This window comes from Moschus berezovskii, chromosome 8 (genome assembly GCF_049115385.1).
Source record: "Moschus berezovskii isolate FMDL1 chromosome 8, NW_MosBer_1.0, whole genome shotgun sequence".
Classification (NCBI taxonomy): domain Eukaryota; kingdom Metazoa; phylum Chordata; class Mammalia; order Artiodactyla; family Moschidae; genus Moschus; species Moschus berezovskii.
Window position 1 is genome coordinate 109,430,269 of NC_142467.1, and position 19,191 is coordinate 109,449,459.

The window sequence follows — 19,191 nt, forward strand, 5'->3', positions numbered from 1 at the left end:
ATGATGAAGGACAGGGAAGCCTGGCATGCTGCAGTCCACGGGGTTGCAAAGAGTTGGACACAATTTAATTGCTGAACAACCACATAATCACCTCTCTGCTCTCAGTTCCCTTTCCTACCCTGCTAATGCAGTGTCCTGCTCCTTTTCCTTCCATAACTATTCTTTTCTCCCTGTCACGTTCCATGTCTGTTCTGTGGCACGTGTACTGTTGGGCCTTTAAAGTCACGGTCACGGTGTGTGCTGGCACCCCAGCAGGTGGTCCATGTCCAGCGGGTCTTGTGTCTTCCGTGCACTCTCTGTATCCTGCTGCTTCTGTGGGTTCAGGGAGCGTGATAGTGTTTGTGTCTTTCTGCCCATCTCCAGCCCTGCCTGCCAAGTTCATGAAGGGTCTGAGGAAGGAAGAGGCCACGGAAGGGGCCACAGCCACACTGCGCTGTGAGCTGAGCAAGGCGGCCCCTGTGGAGTGGAGGAAGGGGCCCGAGACCCTCAGAGCCAGGGACCGCGTGAGCCTGAGGCAGGAGGGAGGCGTGTGTGAGCTGGAGATCCATGGCCTGACCGTGGAGGATGCCGGGGAGTACTCGTGCGTGTGTGGGCAGGAGAGGACCTCAGCCATTCTCGCCGTCAGGGGTAAAGACCACGTGTGGCCAGGCGGAGCTGTGTGGTGTCCAGTTACTGACTCACAGCGTCTTGCACTAACCCCCCCTTCCCTCCTCGTCTCAGCGCCACCTTTCCCACGTGCATTGCTGTGCTGCTCAGTCGCTTCAGTTCTGTCTCTTTAGTGACCCCATAGACCTTAGCCCATCAGGCTCCTCTGTCCATGAGATCCTCCATGCAAGAATACTGGAGTGGTTTGCCATGCCCTCCTCCAGAGGATCTTCCCAACCCAGGGATCAAACCTGTGTCTCCTGCGTCTCCTCATTGGAAGGCTTATTCTTTACCATTGAGCCACCAGGGAAGCCCCCTTCTTCCGTAACTTCGTGGAATTCCTTCCTCCTTCCTGGGCTGTTGGTGAACCGTGAGAAGCACACCTCTGAGCTGCTTCCCACCCCTCGTGTCACTGAAGGCTCTGTCCTGTGTCCCATTGGAGTCTGCGTCTTTCTCTCCATCCTGTCACGTCCTGTCCCCGTGACCTCTGGAATCGGATGTTCTCCACACCTTCTAACCACTCCTGCCCTGCCACCAGATTCACAGACGTGAGGCCTGAGTCTGTGGAAGGGCTCACAGGCACACTCAACGGCCTGGGCTGAGGGTCCAGGGTCCAGTGTGTGAGCCTGGGGCACCCGGCCTGTGGCCTGTGTCCAGCTGGGTGTTGTGTCTTCTCTGTGGTGTCCGTGTCCTATCTGATGAGTGGGTTCAGAGAGCGTGATAGTGTTTGTGTCTTTCTGCCCATCTCCAGCCCTGCCTGCCAAGTTCATGAAGGGTCTGAAGAAGGAAGAGGCCACGGAAGGGGCCACAGCCAAGCTGTGCTGTGAGCTGAGCAAGGTGGCCCCCGTGGAGTGGAGGAAGGGGCCCGAGACCCTCAGAGCCGGGGGCAGAGTGAGCCTGAGGCAGGAGGGGGCCGTGTGTGAGCTGGAGATCCGTGGGCTGACCGTGGAGGATGCCGGGAAATATTCATGTGTGTGTGGGCAGGAGGAGACCTCAGCCACGCTCGCCATCAGGGGTAAAGACCACGTGTGGCCACACGGGCTGGCATTTGGTGGCTGCCCTTCATCTCTCTGCTCTCTGTTCCCTTTCTACCCTGCTAATGCACTATCCTGCTCCTTTTCTTTCCATAATTATTGTCTCCCTGTCACGTTCCGTGTCTGTTCTGTGGCACGTGTACCGTTGGGCCTTTTAAAGTCACGGGCACGGTGTGTGCTGGCGCCCCAGCAGGTGGTCCACGTCCAGCGGGTCTTGTGTCTTCCGTGCACTGGTCACATCCTGTTGACTCTGAGTTCAGAGAGTGTGATAGTGTTTGTGTCTTTCTGCCCATCTCCAGCCCTGCCTGCCACGTTCATGAAGGGTCTGAAGAAGGAAGAGGCCGTGGAAGGGGCCACAGTGAAGCTGCGCTGTGAGCTGAGCAAGGCGGCCCCCGTGCAGTGGAGGAAGGGGCCCGAGACGCTCAGAGCCGGGGGCAGAGTGAGCCTGAGGCAGGAGGGGGCCGTGTGTGAGCTGGAGATCCGTGGCCTGACCGTGGAGGATGCCGGGGAGTACTCGTGTGTGTGCGGGCAGGAGAGGACCTCAGCCACGCTCGCTGTCAGGGGTAAAGACCACGTGTGGCCAGGCGGAGCTGTGTTTGGTGTCCAGTTACTGATTTCATGGCGTCTTTCTGTGTTCACCGCATGTTCCCTCGCTGTCTCGATGCCGCCTGTTTCCAGGAGACTGTGGCGTCCCTTTCACCTTCCTGTGCTGACGCATGAGCCAGAGAAACCTGCAGCGAATCCACTTCCCTGCATCTGTGTCGCCACTGACACTGTTCTGTCCTGTCGGAGTCCGTGTCGTTTCCTCCCTCCTGTCACTTCCTTCCCGGCAGTTCTCCAGAGACTGTCATGGTGTCCATGTCGCTCTGGCGCTCCCAGCCCTGCCTGTCGGGTGAATGCCGAGCAGGAGGCCTGAGAAGCCCCCAAAGGGGCTGCGCGGGGAGCCCCCGCCGGCGTGTCCTTGGCCCACCCCCTGCCTGGCCCGCGCCCTCCTGGGTGTTGTGATTCCTCTGTTCTTTCTACCTCGGGTCTTCTCTGTGTGTGCACCCCGTGTGGTGGCGTGCTTGTCTTTGTGACCAGTCCTGCCCACCTATTTCACAAAACGCCCGAGGAACAAAAAAGCCATGGAAGGGGCCACAACCACCCTGCATTGTGAGCTACGCAGGGCGGCCCCTGTGGAGTGGGGGAAGGGGCCTGAGCTCCTCAGATACAGAGACATAGTGAGCCTGGGGCGGGACGGGCTGCGTGTGAGCTGGAGAGCCGAGACCTGGTGGTGATGGACTCTGTGGTGTGTGTGTGGCTAGGAGAGCACCTCGGCCACGCTGGTGTCGAAGGTAAAGACTGCACGTGGCCACGTTCGTGACTCCTCTCTGCCGTTTGTAACGAGCCCTCCCCGTGTTACTGTGGCCTCGGTTACAATCCACGGCACATGGACACTGGCCAACCCTGTCTAGGCCCTGTGGGTACAGAGCCCAGGGGTGCGTGGTGCAAGGACACCCTCCGGGAGGCACCAGCAAACAGACATCATGGTTTAGAAAGCTGCCCTCAGCCACAGCTGGGGCTGAGGCTGCGGGTGTGTGTGGGCTCCACACCCCAGGTGTGCAGCAGGGTCATTCATGCTGGTGGCAGAGGTGCATCGCGGACTGAGCTGCAGTGTTAGTGCAGGGAGCAGGTGGCAGGCAGGCCAGGCCCTCCGGTGTTGTGCTAATCAGACAGCGTTTGACCGACCTTGGAGATTTTGTGCAGCCTCTAAAGAGCTCTGTCTCAGAAAACTTGGGCTGCGTAACAAATACCACATTCAGGTGACTCACAGCACACATTCATTGTCTCATAGTCCTGGAGGCTGAAGTCCAAGATCAAGGTGTCTGCAGGAGACTTCTCTGCTTGGCTTGTAGATAGCCACGTTTTCTCTCTGTCCTCACCTGGTTGTCCTTTTCTGTGTCCTGTGTTCTAATCTCTCTTCTTATAAGAATACTTATAAGTCAAATTGAATTAGTCACCCTCCTGGTAACTCCATTCTACCCTAATTACCTCTAAAAAGCCTTATTTCCAAATAAATTCACATTCTTAGTTCCTGAAGGTTAAGACTTCAGTATATAAATTTGAGGGGAGACATGATTCAGTCCATAAAGATTTGGACCATAAAGAAAGCTGAGCACCGAAGAATTAATGCTTCTGAACTGTAGTTTTGGAGAAGACTCTTGAGAGCCCCTTGAACTGCAAGGAGATTAAATCAGTCAGTCCTAAAGGAAATCAGGCCTGAATGTCCATTGGAAGGACTGATGCTGAAGCTGAAGCTCCAATACTTTGGCCACCTGATGCGAAGAGCTGACACTGGAAAAGACCGTGATGTTAGGAAAGATTGAAGGCAGGAGGAGAAGGGGATCACAGAGGATGAGATGGTTGGATGGCATCACCGACTTGATGATCATGAGTTTGAGCAAGCTCTGAGAGTTGGTGATGGACAGGGAGGCCTGCTACAGTTCATGGGGTCGCAAAGAGTCGGACACGACTGAGTGACTGAAAAAATGATTCAGTTCGTAATACTCGGTTTCTTGCTCCAAAAATATGTGTTCTGACACGCAGAGTACATTTACCCCAAACCCAAAACTTTTAACCTATTTTAGTGTCAGGCTAAGTCCAAAGGCTAATCTAAATCTCATCTAAATCAAGTGTGTGTGGTGAGATTGGAGGTATGATTCATCCTAAGGCACAATTCCTCTGCAGTTGTAAACCTGCAACATCAGACAAGTTATGTGCTTCCAAAATACTTTAGTGAAACAGGCCTGGGGTAGATATCACCATTGCAAAAGAAAGAAATAGGAAAGAAGAAAGAGGCCACTGGTTCCACAGAAATCTGGCACCTACTAAGGACATATTCTGTGAGATTTTCAAGATCAGAGAATGATCCTCTGGCTCAATGCCCTGTCTTCTGGGCCCTGTACAGAGGTGGCCCTCTGGGACCATGGATGCTGTGGCAGCCTTGCTGACTTCTGAATTGCCTTTGGGATGATTCCCAACTTTGAAGGACAGTATGTGTCCCAGCCGGTAGACATCCCATCTTCCATCCTTTCCCTTCTGAGTCTGAGTGTCATGGCTGGCAGTGTTTCTGCTGGTACGGAGTTCTCAGAAGCCTTGCTGGTCTCCTGTATAATTCACAGCAGTCCAAGATTTCAAACAAGAGGGTCTTCCACACAGCCTCCTGGGTGATTCCATTTCTGTTCCTGACTTTTCTAAGATGGCTGATTGGATCTGAGACTCACACTTAAAGTCTCTTTACCAAATGATTTCCAACCACACACTTAGTATTCTCTCTAGAACGGGTGTTCTCATTTTTTTTTGAAATTTCAGTGGGCTGAAAAATTTCTAAAGTATCCATGTTTAGTTTCTCTTTGTTTAAATACTTCCTTCTTCAATATAACTCTTTTCTCTTACATTTTACCTTAAGCAACAAGGAGCAGTCAGTCTGTGCCTTCAATGTCTGACTTAGGAATTACCTCAGCTAAAAACACCCAAGTCCACTTGTAAGTTCTACCTTCCATAAAACTCTGCTGCTGCTGCTAAGTCGCTTCAGTCGTGTCCAACTCTGTGCGACCCCACAGACGGCAGCCCACCAGCCTCCACCGTCCCTGGGATTCTCCAGGCAAGAATACTGGAGCGGGTTGCCATTTCCTTCTCCATCCGTAAAACTTTGGGACACACAATTCAGCCAAATCCTTCACTGCTTTATAAAAGGATTGCCTCTCTTCCAGTTTCCAACAATGCATTTCCATATGAGGCCTCACCAGGAGCACCTTTAGAGTCCATATTTCTGCTGGAAATCTCTTCAAGCAATCTAGATTTATCTAACATGCACCTCAGAACTCTTCCAGTTTCCACCCATCACCCAGTTCCGAAGAGAATTCTGTAATTTTAGGTATTTGTTACAGTATCAGCCCCCTCCTGGTACTAAAATCTAAATGGCTTAACAGTATAGTAGTGGCTGAAACCTCAGGAAATGCCTTCCTCCCAGCCCTCGAGGCGGGAAGTCTGAGGTTAGGATGTGGCAGGGCTGGTTTCTCTTGAGACCGCTCTCTGTGGCAGGTAGACGGCCATCTCCTTCCCACGCCCTCTCACGGTCACCCCTCTCTGTGCGTCTGTGTCATAATACCCTCTTTTTATAAGAAAACTAGTCATGTTGGGTTAGGTTCCACCCCACTGAGCTCATTCACCTCAGTTACCTCTTCGAACACATCCCCGTTCTGTGTCCTGGGGTTAGAGCTCCAACGTACGAATTTTGAGGGATGTGATTCAGGCCACAGCAGGGTGTAACCAGGATGAGCCGTGATCAGTTGTAACTTGTGAAGCTCACATTCTGCCTGGAATTGGGATGGAAGAGAGGACTGCAGGTTGGAGGGCTAGGGCGCAGGGTTCGAAGGCCAAGGCTGGACTCCACTGGGGTCCAAGAGATCTTAGTCAGGAGAGTGGGGGTCCAGTGGGGTCAAGACAGGAATGTGTGAGGTGAGTGAGGTGGGACCTGGTGAAGGCAGGGAAGGCCTGCAGTGTGCCCAGACGTGGGCAACGCATGACTGGTGCCTCGCCTGGGGTGGGAAGCACAGATGAGGGTGCCAGTGCGGCACTGGCTGTCATGGCTGGAAGGTGCCTCCTGGCCATTCTCCCGGGAGAGTTGTCCGTTGCGTTGTTGCATGTAAGTTGTGAGCTGAAAGAGCGTGGTTTGGACTCTGGGTGTAGATGAGGTAGGCCATTAGATGGTAGGAAGAGATATAAGTAGGACGGATGAACTGTGAGAAGAAAAGAGGCCTGGGTGGAGCCAGCCCCTTGCAGCCTGCACCTTACTGAGCAGTATGGAGAGGATTGCAGTGATGCATGCTCTGGTCTGCGTCACTGCACGGCCTCCACCCATCCTGCATCTATCCCATCCTGAATGTTCAGGTCAGGCCCCCCAGTCCTTTATGGGGTTGATGGCTTCTGTCCATCTAACTGCAGCCATGCCTGCTCGGTTCATCAAAGAACTGAAGACCAAGGAGGCCACAGAAGGGGCCACAGCCACACTGCGCTGTGAGCTGAGCAAGGCGGCCCCCGTGGAGTGGAGGAAGGGGCCCAAGACCCTCGGAGCCGGGGACCGCGTGAGCCTGAGGCAGGAGGGAGCCGTGTGTGAGCTGGAGATCTGTGGCCTGACCGTGGAGGATGCCGGGGAGTACTCGTGCTTGTGTGGACAGGAGAGGACCTCAGCCACGCTCACCGTCAGGGGTAAAGAGCACATGTGGCCAGGCGGAGCTGTGTTTGGTGTCCAGTTATTGACTCATGGCATCTTGCACTCATCCCTCCTCATCTCAGCCTTACCCTCTTCCCATAACTTTCTGGAATTCCTTCCTCCTTCCTGGGCTGTTGGTGAACCGTGAGAAGCACGCCTCTGAGCTGCTTCCTACCCCTTGTGTCACTGAAGGCTCTGTCCTGTGTCCCATTGGAGTCTGCGTCTTTATCTCCACCCTGTCACGTCCTGTCCCCTGTGACCTCTGGAATCGGATGTTCTCCACACCTTCTAACCTCTCCTGCCCTGCCACCAGATTCACAGACGTGAGGCCTGAGTCTGTGGAAGGGCTCACAGGCACACTCAATGGCCTGGGCTGAGGGGCCAGAGTCCAGTGTGTGAGCCTGGGGCACCCAGCCTGTGGCCTGTGTCCAGCTGGGTGTTGTGTCTTCTCTGTGGTGTCCGTGTCCTATCTGATGAGTGGGTTCAGAGAGCGTGATAGTGTTTGTGTCTTTCTGCCCATCTCCAGCCCTGCCTGCCAAGTTCATGAAGGGTCTGAAGAAGGAAGAGGCCACAGAAGGGGCCACAGCCAAGCTGCACTGTGAGCTGAGCAAGGCGGCCCCCGTGGAGTGGAGGAAGGGGCCCGAGACCCTCAGAGCCGGGGGCAGAGTGAGCCTGAGGCAGGAGGGGGCCGTGTGTGAGCTGGAGATCCGTGGGCTGACTGTGGAGGATGCCGGGGAGTACTCTTGCGTGTGTGGGCAGGAGAGGACCTCAGCCACGCTCGCCGTCAGGGGTAAAGACCACGTGTGGCCACACGGGCTGGCATTTGGTGGCTGCCCTTCATCTCTCTGCTCTCTGTTCCCTTTCTACCCTGCTGTCTCACTGTCCTGCTCCTTTTCCTTCCATAGCTATTCTGTTCTCCCTGTCATGTTCCCCATCTGCTCTGTTGCACGTGTACAGGCTGGACCTTGTAAAGTCACAGGCACGGTGTGTGCTGGCGCCCTCAGCATACTGTGTCCAGTTGGGCGTTGTGTCTTATGTGTACTTTCCATTTCCTGCTTTGTCTGTGTGTATAGAGAGCCTGAGAGTCTTTGTGTCTTTCTGCCCATCTCCAGCCCTGCCTGCCAGGTTCGTGAAGGGTCTGAAGAAGGAAGAGGCCACGGAAGGGGCCACAGCCAAGCTGCGCTGTGAGCTGAGCAAGGCGGCCCCCGTGGAGTGGAGGAAGGGGCCCGAGACCCTCAGAGCCGGGGGCAGAGTGCGGGTGAAGCAGGAGGGAGCCGTGTGTGAGCTGGAGATCCGTGAGCTGGCCGTGGAGGATGCCGAGGAATATTCATGTGTGTGCGGGCAGGAGAGGACCTCAGCCACGCTCGCCGTCAGGGGTAAAGACCGTGTGTGGCCAGGCGGAGCTGTGTTTGGTGTCCAGTTACTGACTTCGGGTCGTCTCCCTGCCCTCACCCCACCTTCCCTCGTCTCAGCGTCACCCTCTCCCCGTAACTCCCCAGAACTCCTTCCTGGGCTGTTGTGTGACCCACGAGAAATCAGCCTGCAAGCTGCTTCCCAGCTCTTCTGTCCTGTGTCCTGTGGGCATCTGTGTCTTTTCCTCGGTCTTGTCATGTCCTGCTTTCAAAATTCCCCCAAGACTCTGATGCTTGCATTTGTCTCTCTGTCCTCAGCTCTGCCAGCTGAGTTCATAGGAAGACTGAGAAGCAAGGAGGCCATGGAAGGGGCCACGGCCACTCTGCGCTGTGAGCTGAGCAAGGCGGCCCCCGTGCAGTGGAGGAAGGGGCCCGAGACCCTCAGAGCCGGGGACCGCGTGAGCCTGAGGCAGGAGGGAGCCGTGTGTGAGCTGGAGATCCGTGAGCTGGTTTTGACAGACGCTGGGGAGTACTCGTGTGTGTGCGGGCAGGAGAGGACCTCAGCCTCACTGACAGTCATGGGTGAGGACGGGCTTGCGGGCACGTCAGGAGCCTGTGCGTGTGCCCCCGTCTCCTGTGCCCGTGCCAGCCTCGCCTGGGACTCGTCTCTTCCGTGTCTCGTGCAGCTTCTGTCTGTCGCCCACATGCTCACCTGCCAAACTCTGTTCAGAGTCCTCGTGTCCAGGTTCTGCTCTCCAGTCAGACGACCTCCCCTGGCTTACCCTCATGTGTGGATGGAATTCCCACCTTGTCCCCCTCCCCTGCCTGTCCTAATGCAGTCCACCTTTCCACCACACCCCACAGCCTCCATTCAGAATCTGGGGGTCGTGGCCCTGCCCTGGGGGTCTAAGGAGATTCCCCTTTTCCCACCTCAGTGGCCGGAGGGACACAGGCCTGTCTGTGGGCTTCCTGGGTGGAGGTCAGCATGAGAATCCCCTGGGTCAGACCCAGGGTTCCCTTTGCGGCCCCCACTGCAGTCCCTCCTCTCCCTTAGAGTAGACCCCAGCCCGTGACCCCACTCCCACACCGATCCTCCAGAGAAGCCTGAGGCAGTGGGTCCTATGGGCAGGTGAGGCAGGTCTGGCCAAGGCCCCCAGTGGGTCTGACTGGATTTGGGGTGCCAGTCTCCTGTCTGGGTGACTGGGCCCCAGGCTTGGGGCTGACCTTCCCTCTCCCCTCCACCCCTGATCCCCACTCTGCAGCCCCGCAGGTGGTGTTCCGGAAGCCGCTACAGAGCCTGCAGGCTGAGGAGGGTGCCTCGGCCAGCCTGCAGTGTGAGCTCTCCGAGCCTGGGGCCGCCGTCGTCTGGAGTAAGGGTGGCCTGGAGGTGCAGGCTGATGGGCGCCGGGAGCCACGGCAGCGGGACCGCGTGGCTGAGCTGGTGCTGAGGGACTTGCGCCGGGAGGACATGGGGGAGTACACCTGCAGCTGTGGCTCCCAGGCCACCAGCGCCACCCTGTCTGTCACAGGTGGGCGCCCAGGCCAACCGCACACCAGGGGAGGTGACCCCGGCTCCCACGGGGTGGGCAGACCTGGGGTGACGCCCCCCGCCTGCTGCCGTCCCCTGAGAGCTGCGTCCCTGTGGCCCCCCACCCCCGTAGCTGCTCCTGCCCTCACGTTCTGCCTCCCCCTGTAGCTGCGCCCGTGAGGTTCCTTCGAGAGCTACAGGCCCAGGAGGTAGACGAGGGCATGACGGCACGCCTGCGCTGTGAGCTGAGCCGGGCGGGCAGCAGCGTGGAGTGGCGCAAGGGCTCCCTGCAGCTCTTCCCGTGTGCCAAGTACCAGATGGTGCTGGAAGGCACAGCCGCTGAGCTGCTGGTGCATGGCGCCGAGCAGGAGGATGCTGGCCTCTACACCTGTGACACGGGCCATGCGCAGAGCACCGCCAGCCTCTCTGTCCGGGGTGAGCCTCCCACTGCTCCCTGCCCTCCCCCAGTCCCTGGGCCCCCTAAAACCAACAGGCCCCTTGATTAGCAGCTCTGAGCGCCCCTCCCTGCTCCCCCCAGCCCCCAGGCCCATGTTTAAGATGGAGCTGCAGAGTGCCGAGCAGGAGGCGGGTGGCGTGGCCCGGCTCTGCTGCCAGCTGAGTGATTCAGAGGCTGGGGCCCCCGTGCTGTGGCTCAAGGAGGGTGTGGAACTGCACGTGAGTCCCAAGTATGAGATGCGGCGCCAGGGGGCCACGTGTGAGCTGCTGATCCACGGGCTTGAGACCAAGGACATGGGCGAGTACAGCTGCATGGCGGGCAGCCAGAAAACCTTGGCCTTCGTCAAAGTCAAAGGTGAATGCTCCCGGCCACGCCCACTGCCCTTACGGCTGCCGTGGGGGCACCCTGGCTCCCTCAGCAGCCCCTCTCACCAGGCGCTGTCCCTTTGGGGTACAGGCTTTCCGTGCCCACTTTTGCACTGCTCTGTGGTGGTAACCCTGCAGAAGAGTGTCGCCTGAGGGGATTGTCACCCCCGATCACTGCCCTGCCTCCCACCCTCAACCCCCGCCTGCAGGTGGGGCAGCCGGGCCTGGGCCACTCTCTCTGAACTACTGTCTATCCTGAAGGTCTCGCTTCCCTGATGTCCCAGCCAGGGCAAGGCTAGCCACAGGCTGGGAAGGGGCATGAGCAGCCCACCACCCCACAGTCACCTGCTTCCTCCCAGCAGAGTGCCCCCAGCCCAGCCCCTGTCCCCAGGAACTCAGTGTCACGAGAGGCAGCTGTATTTGTGAGCACAGTGGGTGCTGAATCCCCCGCAGGGCAGGCAGAGGCTGTGGCAGGAGACGAGTGTGAGAGTGCCTGGGAGGCTTCCTGGGGAGGAGTTGGGGTAGGGGGCATGGGAGCTTGGCTTGGGTGCTCTGACCTGGCTGGTGAAGGCCCCCCTTTGCCCGCACTCCAGAGCCTGAGGTGACCATCGTGCGGGGCCTGGTTGACACCGAGGTCCAGGCTGATGGGGAAGCAGAGTTCAGCTGCGAGGTGTCACAGGCTGGCGTGGATGTGGAATGGCGCCTCCAGGGCCTGCCACTGCAGAGCAACGAGGTGACCGAAGTAGTGGTGCAGGGTGGCCGCACCCACACACTGCGGCTGAAGAGCGTGACCCCAGAGGACGCCGGTACTGTCTCCTTCCACGCAGGCCGCCACACGTCCTCTGCCCAACTCACCGTCCGAGGTAGCAGGAGCCGGGCTTCACTGCACTTGGGGGCCGGAACCCCCCGTGGTTAAGACCATGTCAGGGGACAATGATAGATGGCAAGGTCTCCTGCCTTGGAGGGTGGGGAGCTGGCGGTGAATGACTGAATCTGGAGTGACCCAAGATGTTGCAGTAGAGTGGTCCCCAGTGTGCCTGGCTTCAGGAACTGGGGCTGGGATGCTGGGGGCGGGCCCAGGGGCCTGGGAGGTGGTTCTGATGGTGTGGGGAGGGGCATCTCCGACACGGAAGCTGATGCCTTGCCTCTATCCCGCCCCCACCCCGTGCAGTTCCTGAGGTGACCATCCTGGAGCCCCTGCAGGACGCTCAGCTCAGCGAGGGCCAGGACGCCCACTTCTGGTGCCGACTGTCGAGGGCTTTGGGCCAGGAGGCCCACTGGGCCCTGGGAGGGGTGCCCCTTCAGGCCAACGAGATGAACGACATCACGGTGGAGCATGGCACGCTCCACTTGCTCACCCTGCACAAGGTGGTATCCCCAGACCTCCTGTGCCCTGCAGTGCATCCAGGGGCCTTCTCACCTGCTCCCCCCAAGGGTGGAAGAGAGGGAAGTTTCCAACTCCAGTGCAGCTGGGCTGGGGACTTGCAAAGTCGAGGTGGTTGAAATGGCAGTGCCAGCCTGACACCTGCGTCTCTGTTCCATCAGGTGACCCCTGAGGATGCTGGAACCATCAGTTTCCAGGTGGGCTCATGTCGCTCGGAGGCCCAGCTGAAGGTCACAGGTGGGCAGCCCCCTCCTACAGCCAGCCCCCCCACTTGTGGATGTCCACGTGTCCCTACTCGAGGAACTGTTGGCAGGTGCTGAGGCCAGAAATCTGAGCCTTCCAGCAGTGATCTTGCTGAGGGTTGGCAATTTTGCACCCTTGACCACTGAAGCCACTGGAGGCGGGCTAGTGAAGATAAGCTTGAGAAGGTCTGGTGTGTGAGGGCGTCCTCACGTAGGATGAGGGCTGTGTGCAGGGGGAAGGTGGGGAGGCTGGTTGCTGGGGACTTGGGCCCTGAGGTCGAGGCAGGGTCTTCTGGGCTTCCACCCTCCATAGAGCTGCTCCTGTGATTAGGTTCACGTGCTCTTATTTACGGAGGAGGCGATGGCAAGCCACTCCAGTAGTACTGCCTAGAAAATCCCATGGATGGAGGAGCCTGGTAGGCTGCAGGCTCTCAGGTGTTGGTACAGTTGCACACCTGTGGCACCTGAATGGTCTGAAAGATGGTGTAGCAGACGTGGAAAGTCAGGTTTAAGGACTGCAGCTTGTTACACTTTGTCCCCAGAGTCGGTCATCTCTGAATGCCTCACGCTCGTCTGCTGTCCCGCTCCTGGTTTTCGTGTTGGTCCCATCCATGTGCCGTCTCTCGACCATCAACCCATCCGCCATTTATCCGCTCACCTATCTGTGCATGCATCCATCCCTCCCCCGCGTTCCACCTGTCCATCCGTTTATCCCGCGTCCATCCGTTCAGCTGCCCATCCACCATCCCCTCCCCATCCATCCAGCCGCCGTCTGTCCTCTGTCGGGCAGGCGTTTACCCACCCGCCACCGTGTGTTCATCATCACCGTCCATCCACCCACCACCTGCCCGCACACTTGGTGTCTGCCCGTCTGTCTACCATCCATCCACCATCAGTCATCGGTCCATCCACCTAACCATCGTTCTGCTCCCATCCTTCCTTATGTCCGTCTGTCCGCCATGCATATGTCTGCCGTCTGTCTGTTCCTCCACCTGTCCATCCACTATCTATTCTTCCATCCGTCATCCATCCGTTATCTGTCCATCATATGTTTATTACCTACCTTGAGAGGGGCCAGATGCAGCTCTGCCCTCAGGGAGGCCCCGTCTGCTGGGGAAGTGGAGCAGGAAGACAGTGTGCCCTGCGTCCCAGGCGTCCCCACCTTGAGTCTTCACGTGCCAGCTCTGTGGCCTGTAGGGCTGGGAAAGGCCCCAGAGCGCAGTGTCCTCAAGCTGGATGTCGGGAGAGGGGCCATATCCTGGGTGTCCTGAGCAGAGCCGGGTGGGGAGGGCCGCGTGTGTCGTCAGAGTGGGCATCTGCGAGGGGCAGCATGGAGCTGGGTTGGGTCTTGCAGACCCCACTGAGGGTCGTACCTTGGCCCTTCCTGTTTGTGGTGAGCTGGCTTACATACAGACACGAGCTGCGGCTTCAGACAGAGCTGTGAGCCTAGGGTGGCAAGGATGGGCGAACTCAGGAACCTTGTTGGAGATGGAATAGGGAGCTGGTGGACGGGTTGGGGTTACAGTTAGATGTGCACGCCTGTGAGAATACGGAGGGACTGGTGTGGGCCTGGGACAGGCTTGTCGATGTGCGTGCCTGGGAGGCACATGGAGGGCTCTGGGGGAGGGCCTGGCTGGGGTGGGTGTGCCAGCACAGAACAGGGTCTGGGAAGCCCCCTGGACTCACACCCTGTGTATCAGGTCAGGGAAGGATGCCATTCTGCACTAGGGCCCCAGAACCTTAGGGTCAGGGGACCTTAGGGGACATCTGGACACATGGCCTTCTGGGGATGGGAGAAGCATCTGCTTCCAAAGCCCCAGTAAGTAGGGCTCACTTCCCTAGCAGACCCCCTCCCTCTCAGAGGGGTGGGCCCCACGACTTCACCTTTCTGTCCTGCCCCAAACCCCTTAAGGATCACATCCATGGGACTCGAGGCTTGTCAGTTCTTCCTTACTGAAAAGGGTGTAGATGCAGGACACTGGTCTCCTTTGATGGAGTCAAACGTATTTTGAAGGGCGCTGTAGGGTGCAGGGGGGCCGAGATGGCTCTCCACAGGCTCACTGTGGGTGTCTCCTTGTCTCATCCTGTGAGCAGGGGGTGCCAGCTGGCCAGGGCCGACCTCTGCGCCACCCCCGCAAGGCTGCCTCAGCATGGTGAGCCCAGGTTAGCCCCCAAATGGTAGACTCTGGTGTGGCCCCGCAGACCCAGGGCACCCTATCTCCCCTCCTTTTGCCCTCTCGCACAGAGGCAGCACCGTGCCTGGTACGTGGCTTACAGAATGTGGACGTCTTTGCGGGGGAGGTGGCCACGTTCTCCTGTGAGGTGTCCCGTGCGGGTGGGCCGGAGGCCCGCTGGTGGCTGGACGGGACCCTGCTGCAGGACGGCCCCCAGAGTGCCATCTCCGTGCGTGATGGGACCGTCCACTCCCTCACGCTCTCAGGCCTGGGGGTGGCTGACTCAGGCACCGTCACCTACCGTGCAGGGTCCCTGGTCTCCAGGGCCAAGTTGTTGGTCAAAGGTACCAGCCGATGGAACCCTGCCCTGTGCTAGAGCTTCTGCTCTGCTGCCCCTGCACGCTTCCTGCGGGCTTCCTGGGTGGGGGTTTGGGGACTGACCCCCAGGATGCAGGGGGCATCTTTCCATGTGTGCCAGGGGTGGGCACTGTGGGCAGGCAGCAGTCCTAGCTGGTGGATGAGAAAGAAGGTCGGACTCAGCAGTGTTGCTGGAGGCCAACCCCATTCCCACCTGCTCACAGGGCCCTGGGCATGGCTGCCCACCTGGCTATCACTCTGTGGCTGCCCCTTTCTCAGGCACACATCCAGAGAGCAGCCTGGAGGTGAAGGCAGCCTTCCCAACCCCGGGCTTGGCCTGCACTGTCCTTGCTTGTAGCTGCTTCCGCTGCTGTGGGTTTGGTCAGGGTCTTGTGCGCTTCTGGGACAGAGTTAGCCATCGGAGAGGGTAGCAAACTTCCAGGGAACTTCCTCGGCCCACTCTCAGTAGAGGTGCTGGGCATTCTTGGCACAACAGCCCAGTGTGGTTTCAACCACCCTGGCCAGTTTCTCAGCTGGCCACCTCTGCGCTCTTGCACAGTACATGTGGGCACTTGGCCAGATGCCAGGGCAGCCCATTTGTTGAATGGGATGTCAGCAAGTGGAGGTGGGGTGGGCTCCCCGAGGGGGTGGGTGACAAGGCCCCTGGAGAAGGGGTGGTTTGGACTGGGGATGCCCCATGCCCAGCAGAGCTTTGGATCCTGAACGGGCCCAAGGGCTTTCAGGTGTGGGTTTTGTGTCCTGTTGGGGCACCATGTGTCCCGGACTCGAGGAATGGGGACTCAGAGGGACCAGTGGTAGGAGGGGCCCAGCAGACAGAGGCTGAGCCAACAGTGCAGTCTGCTGCAAGCAGGGGGCGTGGGGGCAAGGTTGGCCCCGCACCGAGGGCCCTGGGTCACTGTGCTGCGTCCCCCTCCGCCACAGCCCTGCTTCTGCTTGCCTCTGAGTCGCTGACGCTGACTGCAGAGGGTGGGCGGGCCGCAGTCACGCGGCCCCAGCTGACGCGTGCCTGGCCTGTCGGCCGACAGATCCCACAGTGGAAGTGGTCAGTGCCATGCGGGACCTGGCAGTGGAGGAGGGCGGCCCGGCCGAGCTCCTCTGCCAGTACTCACGGCCCGTGCAGGCCACGTGGAAGATGGACGAGCAGGCGGTGTGTGCGGACGGGCGCCGTGTCATCATAGAGCAGGACTGGACCGTGGCCAGGCTGGCCTTCAGGCCGGCCTTGCCCTGTGACAGCGGCATCTATTCTTGCGAGGCCGCGGGCACCCGCGTGGTGGCCCTGCTGCAAGTGCAAGGTGAGGCCGCCTGGCGGGCAGCCCCGGGCCCAGGACAGCTGCGCTGAGGCCCACGCCGAGCCGTGCTGGCGGAGTGGCAGGCGGTGTCAGGATGTGGGAAAGAGGGGGCTCCCAGGAAGCAGATCCTAGGCCCTGGGCCCACCCACCCAGACCCCTTCTCGTCCCTAAGCAGTCTGATGGAGCAGCTGGAAAACACGGGGCAGAGGCTGCTCAAAGGATCTGCATCCCAAACACCCTGTCGGGGAGGGATGGATGCGAGGCTGGCGGGTAGACGAGCAGGTCTGGGGCCTTTGGGACCATGGATGGGGCTGGGTCCTAGAGCAGAGGAGGGCCACTGGGCTGAGCTCCGAGTCCTGGGTTCAGACCCCAGCGCTGCCCCTTCCTGGGCTGGTCACTCAGAGGACACTCGGAGCCCTCTTCTCCATTTGCAGCACAGCAGGGATAGCCCATGGGGGACACGGAGCAGCTCTGCAGGCGAGGGGGTGTCATTTGGCCGCAGCCACATTCCATTTGGAAAACCTGAAATGTTCCCAGTGGTGAGAGCTGACAGTTGTCAGGGCCATCCAAAACAGGAAGAGCAGGTGGGGCCCGATCTGGGCCACGGTCCCCCTGAGGTCACTCAGATTCCATTCACAGACTACTTCAACAGCTACGTTGTTAAACACTTTTTTGTTCGGCCACTGGGGGCCCAGCAGTGAACAGACAAAGCTCCCTCCCTCCACTGGTGGCTTTCCTGTGGGAGGTGAGGGAATGTGATAGGAGCTGTCGGAAGGAGCTGCAGGGTGAGCTGGTCTGAAGGAGGCAGCTGGGGCGGGGGCTTGGGGCCCCAGGTGGGGAGTAGAGAACGAAATGCAGGAGACAGCATGAGGGAGGCCTCAGGGGCTCATCCCTGTGCTGTAAAATCTGGGGTTGTATAGAAATAGGAGTTAAGGAGGGTGAGCTCCAGCAGTGACTGTAGGCCCAGCCTTCCCCCTCCCCCACCCCATGCCAACCATCTCATCTCTGCAAGAGCAGCCGCAGCCTTGATCTGGCTGGGTGCAGCTGTCCAAGCACAGCGGAGATGTGGGACACATGCATTCCTAAGTCCCTGTTGGCTCTGTCGGTTCTGACTCGGGGAATGAAGGGGCCAGGGATATGGCGGGGAGTCTGGTCTGTGGCATGAGCAGACCTGGGCCAGGAGGGCAGCACGGAGAAGGATATGGATGGGCCCTGCGGGTCCTCTGCTCTGGGGAGGTCCAGACCTCCCAGCATCCTGCGCAGCCTTGGGTGACGCTGTGCTCCTTTCCTACCCGACTCCACTCCTGGCTGTCGCCCCTCACCTTGTTTTGTGTCCTTCGCTCCACTGGCCTGGCTCCCTGCTGCCGCCCACCCATCCCTCCTCATTCCCATCACAGTGTCCCCTCTAGGTGCTTCTGCTTCCTGGACACCTCCCCTTCCTGGCTCAGTCACGCCCATCCTCAGAGATCTGCCTCCTCCAAGAAGCCCCCCGGAGCTTGAAGGCCACTGGTGTCGGTGCCAGGGGCCCGTCATGGGAATGGGCTCTCGGAGGTGGCAAGCACTTGGGGCCCAGGTGCTGAGCTGAATCGGGGGCCTGGCATGAGCAGGCCTGACATCCTGGCTTCCACAGAACATGCATAGCTGCTCATCAATGACTCCTGGCCTCTGTGTACAGGAGAACTGGGGCAGGCTGAGAACGAGGGCAGAGATATGTCTGGTCCCGAGTGAGTGAGGGGAGCAGCCCAGTGGGCCTGTTAGCCCTGGATGGGGGAGGAAAAGAAGGGAACAGTTTACCAGAGGCCCGTGCTGCGGCAGAGCTGAGAGGCAGAAGCCTCTGTCTGCGTTTGAGCCTGGCTGCAGCCTAGGGCAAGTTTTCAGTCCGTGAATATTTGTGAGGCTTCTTACCTATTAGGTGGAGCGGACTCTCCTTCCTAACCAAGGCTTGCTGACGGTGTGGGGATGCTCAGGGCCTGAGGGAGTCCCTGTGTGGGGATGGCCAGGGCCTTAGGGCGTCCCTGCGTGGCTCCTCCTGATGGACACCCAGACACCCTCCCCCTGGCTGCATCCTCTGAGGCCCTTTGTCCTGAGGGGGGCTCTCCCACACAACTCTTGGGGTGCTGGGTAGGAAAAGCACTGAGCACGCCTTGAGCCACTGTCTTTCTGCAGCCAAGAACACGGTGGTGAGGGGCCTGGAGAATGTGGAGGCGCCCGAGGGCGGCGAGGCGCTGTTCGAGTGCGTCCTGTCCCAGCCGGAGGTGGCCGCCCACACCTGGCTGCTGGACGATGAGCCCGTGCGCACCTCTGACAATGCCGAGGTGGTCTACTTCGAGAATGGCCTGCGGCATCTGCTGCTGCTCAAAAATCTGCAGCCACAGGACAGCTGCCGCGTGACCTTCCTGGCGGGGGACATGGTGACATCTGCCTTTCTCACCGTCAGAGGTCAGACTTGTGGGTCAGGAGGGCGGTTCTCTGTGGTCCCCCAGTTGGTGTCCCCCTGTGGGAGTGCGGGAGGGTAGGGGTGGGGGGTTGGTCTGAGACCCTTCCCACGGGATAACCCACGTCAGGGGTGCTGGGGGTGATGCTGGGACGACAAGGGTGCGTCTCTCTCAGACCCGTCCCCCTAAATACCACACACCACAGCGGGGTGGGACGGGGTGGACTAGAGCCCCTGTGTGAGAATTCGGGAATCTTCACCTCTCTCACCAGATCCCACACTCCTCGGGCATAGGGGCTGGTGATGAGGCTGGGGATGCAGGGCACATGAGGCTCTCAGAGCCCTCCCAGGAGATGTCACTTTGTGGGGGTACCGGGGCGGGGGTCACAGGAGAGGGCTTAGGGTCCTGACATCCCCCCCTGCTGGATATTTGGCTGGGGGTCATAGGCGAGGGCTGGGGCAGCAGGGGTCATGGTGACTCCACTGGGCACCTGGCTGCTTGGTGGGGGGTGGAGGGAGGTGGGGGAGCTGGGGCCTCTGGGAAGGGCAGTGATCTCTGACAGGAGAGCGCGGGGTGGTCGTGCTGGGGACGTTGATTTCTGAGGCTGCTCCCAGAGGAGGGAGGAGCGGGAGGCTAGGCGCCCTCCTCTGCTCT

General features: G+C 59.3%; 1 protein-coding gene across 18 annotated transcripts in view; it reads left to right on the top strand.

Annotated features, from left to right (window-relative positions):
• The window catches only part of OBSCN (obscurin, cytoskeletal calmodulin and titin-interacting RhoGEF), a 234,815-nt gene that overhangs the window by 162,967 nt on the left and 52,657 nt on the right, over window positions 1–19,191 (top strand). For 11 of the 18 annotated variants that reach the window (XM_088839239.1, XM_088839241.1, XM_088839240.1 and 8 more), the window contains 16 exons: window positions 364–627; window positions 1,397–1,660; window positions 1,979–2,242; window positions 6,666–6,929; window positions 7,460–7,723; window positions 8,046–8,309; window positions 8,604–8,867; window positions 9,548–9,814; window positions 9,982–10,248; window positions 10,352–10,624; window positions 11,229–11,498; window positions 11,807–12,003; window positions 12,181–12,256; window positions 14,507–14,779; window positions 15,839–16,105; window positions 18,269–18,541. In XM_088839239.1, coding sequence (XP_088695365.1) covers window positions 364–627; window positions 1,397–1,660; window positions 1,979–2,242; window positions 6,666–6,929; window positions 7,460–7,723; window positions 8,046–8,309; window positions 8,604–8,867; window positions 9,548–9,814; window positions 9,982–10,248; window positions 10,352–10,624; window positions 11,229–11,498; window positions 11,807–12,003; window positions 12,181–12,256; window positions 14,507–14,779; window positions 15,839–16,105; window positions 18,269–18,541 — 4,011 coding nt within the window. The remainder of the gene's footprint in view (window positions 1–363; window positions 628–1,396; window positions 1,661–1,978; window positions 2,243–6,665; window positions 6,930–7,459; window positions 7,724–8,045; window positions 8,310–8,603; window positions 8,868–9,547; window positions 9,815–9,981; window positions 10,249–10,351; window positions 10,625–11,228; window positions 11,499–11,806; window positions 12,004–12,180; window positions 12,257–14,506; window positions 14,780–15,838; window positions 16,106–18,268; window positions 18,542–19,191) is intronic. The other 7 variants (XM_088839245.1, XM_088839256.1, XM_088839242.1 and 4 more) reach the window with 6 other exon arrangements.